Genomic DNA, 6,000 nt, shown 5'->3' with positions numbered 1-6,000 from the left:
TTAAACTTCATAATTATGCTACTACTAGAAAATATGATTTATGAGAATTAAAAGATTGAGAAGATAGAAAGTCCTATAATTCTATATCTTCTTAACTCCTTACATTTCGAGATTTATTATTCTCAAAAAAAAGAAAAAGAAAAAAAGGATCAATAATTTAATATTATGGATTAATTTACTCTTTCGTCTTCACGTACTAACTTTATTGGCCTAAATGACAAAGGGACATTCAAATTTTTACATAGAAAATTTAGTACATAATCTATACAATCTAATTAATAGGTAATCTTAAACATTTATCATGAATTACTGGACTAATTAAAGGTAATTATGTTTTTAAAACCACATGCTATTAGTATATTAATCAAAATAAAGAACTAAAGTACAATATATAGTTTTGAAAATAAACCAAAGTTGTCAAGAGAAATAAGATACTAACCGACTAACTTTTATGTATTCCAAGACTATATTTTTTAAATGGATCAACTAATTGCTCAGACAAGTATAAATAAAAAATAAAAATAACAAAATTAAAACAGATAAACCCGTGAATTTCACGAGTCACAAACCTAGTTTAACCTAATAAGTCGACTTGTTGAATCGTTATATAAGGTTGTGTATAGCTATTGATTTTATTGATTGTGGTTTGTGTGATTTGTGCTTGATTGAGATTGCGTTAGAGTGTTAATTTTATCATAGGTTTAAATATATTTGATAGCTGAATTTAAATTTAAAAAATCCTACTTAGCATCAGACCTCAATATATGTGATATATGTGAGATGTGTCATTTCTAAGAAAGTCATGAGTTTCAACCATTAAATTTGAATGGTAATGCTAGCTATCTATTGTAAATGGACGAGAGGTATCATCTCTATAATATCGTTTTTTAATGCCCCTTTTTAAAATTCTCTGAGAGAATGAGAGTGGCATAATTTTTTTTTTTTTAATGTTTCTAGACAGATTAATAAGGTTCGATTCTAACTTTTTAATTTGTTATTAAACACGTCATTTTTTTCGGAAAAATAGCAGACAAATCGAGTGAATCATCTTAATTTTTTTCTACAAAACATAGCGGACTGATCGAGTGAAACAAAAGGACTATTGACTATCAAGTTTTGGAATAGTTAAAATGTTAAATCAAATGTATATTTAGTCTAAACTGCTTTTTCTTACTAGTTTCTAGTTAAAAGTTAACTGAAACTTAGAATCGTTAGTAACCTTCTTTAAAATAGACTCGGTAATATGTTATGAGATCAATCGTTAGGTGCATTTAATTTGCGATTCGGCTCTAAAATAATAATAAGAACTTTATCCTTGAATAGTTTAATATGGAGTTCTACCAATTGGCTACGAACCAAATTCTTAGCCACGAATCCACAATATTAAAACGAGAATAGGTTAACTTGCTCATGTCACGTAAACTCGAGATTTGAAAACATGTAAAGCTATAAATTTGGCACGTTACATTTGGCAGAAATTATGTGATCAAAGATTCAAAGATATGGGACGTATTCAATGATCTGAAATTGAATGTACTTGAATTATTACTATTTCTTACTATTTCTTATCTATAAAGATAACAAAATTATTACTATGATCAATTCGGCCGTGTTGATACCATGGTCCCAATTTCAAGATCAATCATGCTTCCACTTTTCATTTATAATTGCCAACTAATCATCTATAGTACTCCTCGAGTCCTCGTTATTTGATTACCTTTATTTTTGACGTAAAGATTAAAAAAAGACTAATAATCTATAGTACCCGCATGGGAGCGAGGTTTTAACTTAGGACCGTCTTAAGCTAGACCTACTCTGATAACTAATATACAAACATGCCGGGAATGCTTATAAGTTCCCTAGAAGTTGACATATACTGCGACCGAGTTACACAGCTACAATCTAGGTAGCACGGACACTCCTCCTAATCGGCCTTCCCGTGTCGGACACCCGTGTCGGACACGACACTCGTCGGACACACGTCAAAACGTGTCGGACACTTGTAAAGCCGTGTCTAACTTTCATCTTTTATTTGGGCACGTGTCCGACACATGTCCATGGTATTTTGAGCCGTGTCCATGGTATTTGGACACACCTTCAAATGGAATCAAGTTGAATTTAAGGTAAATGGCGTGAATTGTTATATGGTTTAATTTGGTGGGGAAATAAATTGAATTGGGGGTAAATGATATTCTTTAGACTAGTAATGAAATGTCGAAATAGATGGATTATAAGTTGGTTTTTTGTTTTGGAAATGAGAATGAGTTATAATTAACGTCAAGTTTTACCTTCACTTATTTAAATTTATATTCAATACTTTTTCAAAAATAAAATCACACATAAATAACTATAAAATATACTTTATTAAATTTAAATGACGTGTTCCGTGTCCTAAATTTCATGGGATGCCGTGTCCCGTGTCCGTGTCGTATCAGTGTCCGTGTCCGTGTCGGTGCTACCTAGGCTACAATTCATAGGAGCTTTCAAAAAATGGTTTAGATTATCGATTTTTGTTATTCCAAAATTTTTAAATATGAGAACTTGACATAAGTATAATACAAAATTAACAAAATTTGCTACCCAAAAATTTTATTGCATGTCTGTCCCTGTGCGTGGCTACAATATTAACGCAATGATATGGGGCTACACGCCTACACTACTATATAAACCCTTGCAACTCTTCACATTGTTCTTCATCCAGGCAATCATCTCCCTTTAGTTCACTCTAAATTACCCTTCTCATATATATATATCGAGTCAAGATCCGTTAAAGTTGAAAAAATGGGTCTAATGAGCCGCCCGATTAAACAAATGAACCATCCCACAGATGAGGCGGCTTCATTAGCAATGTGCATGGCCTCATGGTCCGTGCCATCTATGGTTTTCAAAACTGTACTAGAACTTAAAGTTTTAGACATAATCCAGACTGCTGGACCCATGGGTCAACTATCTCCTTCCGAGATAGCTGCCCAACTACCAACCCAGAACCCTGAGGCCCCGGTGGTCTTAGACCGCATGCTCCGTCTCCTAGCCAGCTTTGATATCTTGACTTTCTCGGCTAGGGTCGGGTCTGATGGCAAGCTTGAGCGGCTATATGGGCTTGGACCCATTTGCCAATTTTTGGTTAGCAATGATGATGAGGTCTCTTATGCTGCCTTTGCTGACCTCATGCATGATAAAATTATCATGGACACTTGGTTAGTCTAACTTTACCTTTTGTATTACGTTAACATATGAACTCTTACGTTAAAATATTTACTTTTATATACTTACCTAATGTCCTGATCAGATGCTAAGTGAATCTATAGATTTAACACAAATTCTTACTTACGACCGATTTAACTCTTAACTAAAGCCAAGACGACACTCACAAATCACATACAACTGATGTATTTAATGTTGGAAGTATGTTGGAAGTGAAAGGTACAAGGTCTTAACCTAAAACCGTTAACACCTATAATAAATTTAAGTAGAAGTAACATTCTACATACTTTTTATCTATATTTTCTTATTTGGCCAAATAATAATTTCTTGTTATTGTTGTTGATACTTGATAGGGAATAATGGGTACAAATATTATAGGGTCTGGAATTTTTTTCTTTAATGGCGTTCTAAAGCAAAATAATTATATAAATGAGGCCCATTCTAAACTATTTACACAAAAAACCAGAGGTATAACACTCGCGAGTGGTTTAAGAAATTTCCACTCACATTTTGGCTGTTGATTTCAAGTTAGTGACCAGTCGCGGAATGATACCGCGACTAGTTTGAATTTTCCTACTAGAAAGTCGAAATTATTTCTTCTTTCACCCCTAAGAACTGTATCTATCATTATTATCCATTTTTTTAATAATTTGAATCTAATTAAATACATTACTACTGTATAAATTATAGGAAACATTTGAAAGATTCAGTATTAGAGGGAGGAACAGCATTTAACAATGCATATGGGATGGGAATATTTGACTATCTTGGCACAGATTCAAGATTTTACAAGGTCTTCTTCAATGGAATGGATCATCATTCTACTATTGTTATGAAGAAAATACTGGAAAATTATCAAGGATTTGAGGGCGTTACGTCAATTGTTGACGTCGGTGGTGCTACCGGACTCACCCTTAGCATGATTCGCGAAAAATACCCTGATATTAAGGCCATCAATTTCGACTTACCTCATATTATCAGAGATGTCCCGACTTATTATCCTGGTAACACTTTATTTCTTTCGGATTAATCTCTGCATCGACATTATAATACGTATTATGTCGTCGTATTATACGAGGCTCAATAATAATTACATATTTACATTGATAATTTCTTTGATATATATGTAGGGGTTGAGTATGTAGCAGGAGACATGTATGTTAGCGTTCCTAGTGCTGACACTGTTTTTATGAAGGTATAAATTTCGTTTATTTATGTAATCAACTACTTTTTTCTATTGCGACGAGTTAAAACCTAATTCAAAGAATAAAAAATAAACAAATAATCAAGATATTTGAAAAAAAAAAAAAAAGTTAACCATTTTAAGTTTAAGACAGATATATAATATCCTACTATCCTAGGCAATCAACTTTTGTCAATCTCATTTATTCTACCTGAACCATTTTAAGTTTTAGACAGATATATTCGGTTTAAGTAAAAAAAAAAAATGACATTACTATCATTAGTTCAATCACTCATATAGTTTTGTTATTTCAGTGGACATTTCAATCAGCTAACGATGAAAAATGCATCAAATTACTGAAGAACTGCTACGCAGCGTTACCAGAAGAAGGGAAATTAATAATTTGTGAGTATGTTGTACCGGAATTACCGGAGCATAGTCCGGCGGGTCATAACGCTTTCATTTTTGATGCAATTATGTTGACATTTCCCGGTGGAAAAGCAAGGACCAAAAATGAGTATGAGACCTTAGGGAAAGAAGCTGGATTCGAAGGTTTTCGAGTCGTTAGCTATGCTTGTGATACTTGGATTATGGAGTACCTTAAAAAGCATGAAGCAGCTACTTAATTGTAATCCTTGTTAAATGGGTAATGAGCTTGGGTTAATTTGCTAGCATTATGAGCTGATCTGGTTCAATTCATATGTTTTTTAAGGTTTGTTTTGTGTATTGCTATGCTTTCTAGTTGGCCGAGTGCCCAATAAAATTTCTTCGGTTGGATTGCAGAGACTTATTTTCTAAGATTGAGATTTTGTTCGATGGGCCATTGCTGCTAAGGCCCGTCGCCGTTAAGGCCGGAATTAAGAAGGTTATATCGGTGTTCGAATCCACGCAAGTCGGTCATTAATCCCCTATTTACTAAAAGAATAGGCGAAACTCCAAATTTTCCCGCCTAAACATATTTTCTAAAATAAAGTTTAGTTATTTTTAGCATTTCTATAAGTATGGTGGGATATAATACACATAATCTTTCAGATTTATATATTTATATCATTTAGTATTTACATTCTACAAAAAATTATCTTCAATCTTTTTATGATATAAAAAGGATTCTTTCTTTTTTGTTTAAAGAATCATACGAAAAAAATTCATTGATTTTCTATGATAAAAAGTTGCGGCTAAAAATATATTATCAGTAAAGTTTTATAAAATAACACCATTAATCTCTCGGTAATAGGAAAAACTTTCATTGAAATACTCATTTCATAATTAATACGATTTTAACTTTGATTTTTCAAATCAAAATATAACGATGAGAAATGTAAAAAAGAAAAGAAAAAGATTAGTTAATTTAAATTTCATAAATATAATACACTAAAAAAAGTAAACTCTATATATATATACCGTATATACATTGCACGGGAGCTAAACTAGTTACACACTAATTATTCCATAAGACTACTCTTATATTAAAACTGGCCCATTTGTCCTAAGCCCAAAGTCCTTTTACTGTCACCCTTCTTTAGTCTATCATCTCCCTCTTGCTACTAGGGCGGGTCAAACATGTGGGCCGACCTGGCCCGCATCATGGATCAGTTTGGCTCGACCTGCTAGGC

The 6,000-nt window shown here is 32.8% G+C and overlaps 1 protein-coding gene across 1 annotated transcript; it reads left to right on the top strand.

Moving 5' to 3' along the window:
• Positions 1 to 2,501: 2,501 nt before the first annotated feature.
• LOC141606780 (caffeic acid 3-O-methyltransferase-like) lies at positions 2,502 to 5,169 on the top strand. The gene is made up of 4 exons (XM_074426087.1): positions 2,502 to 3,197; positions 3,895 to 4,208; positions 4,335 to 4,399; positions 4,702 to 5,169. The coding sequence occupies exons 1-4, from the start codon at positions 2,782 to 2,784 to the stop codon at positions 5,011 to 5,013; spliced, it is 1,107 nt and encodes a 368-aa protein (XP_074282188.1). The 5' UTR covers positions 2,502 to 2,781; the 3' UTR covers positions 5,014 to 5,169.
• The last annotated feature ends 831 nt before the right edge of the window (positions 5,170 to 6,000 follow it).

This window comes from Silene latifolia, chromosome 10, assembly GCF_048544455.1.
Source record: "Silene latifolia isolate original U9 population chromosome 10, ASM4854445v1, whole genome shotgun sequence".
Lineage (NCBI taxonomy): Eukaryota > Viridiplantae > Streptophyta > Magnoliopsida > Caryophyllales > Caryophyllaceae > Silene > Silene latifolia.
This window is presented reverse-complemented; position numbering and strand designations above follow the sequence as displayed.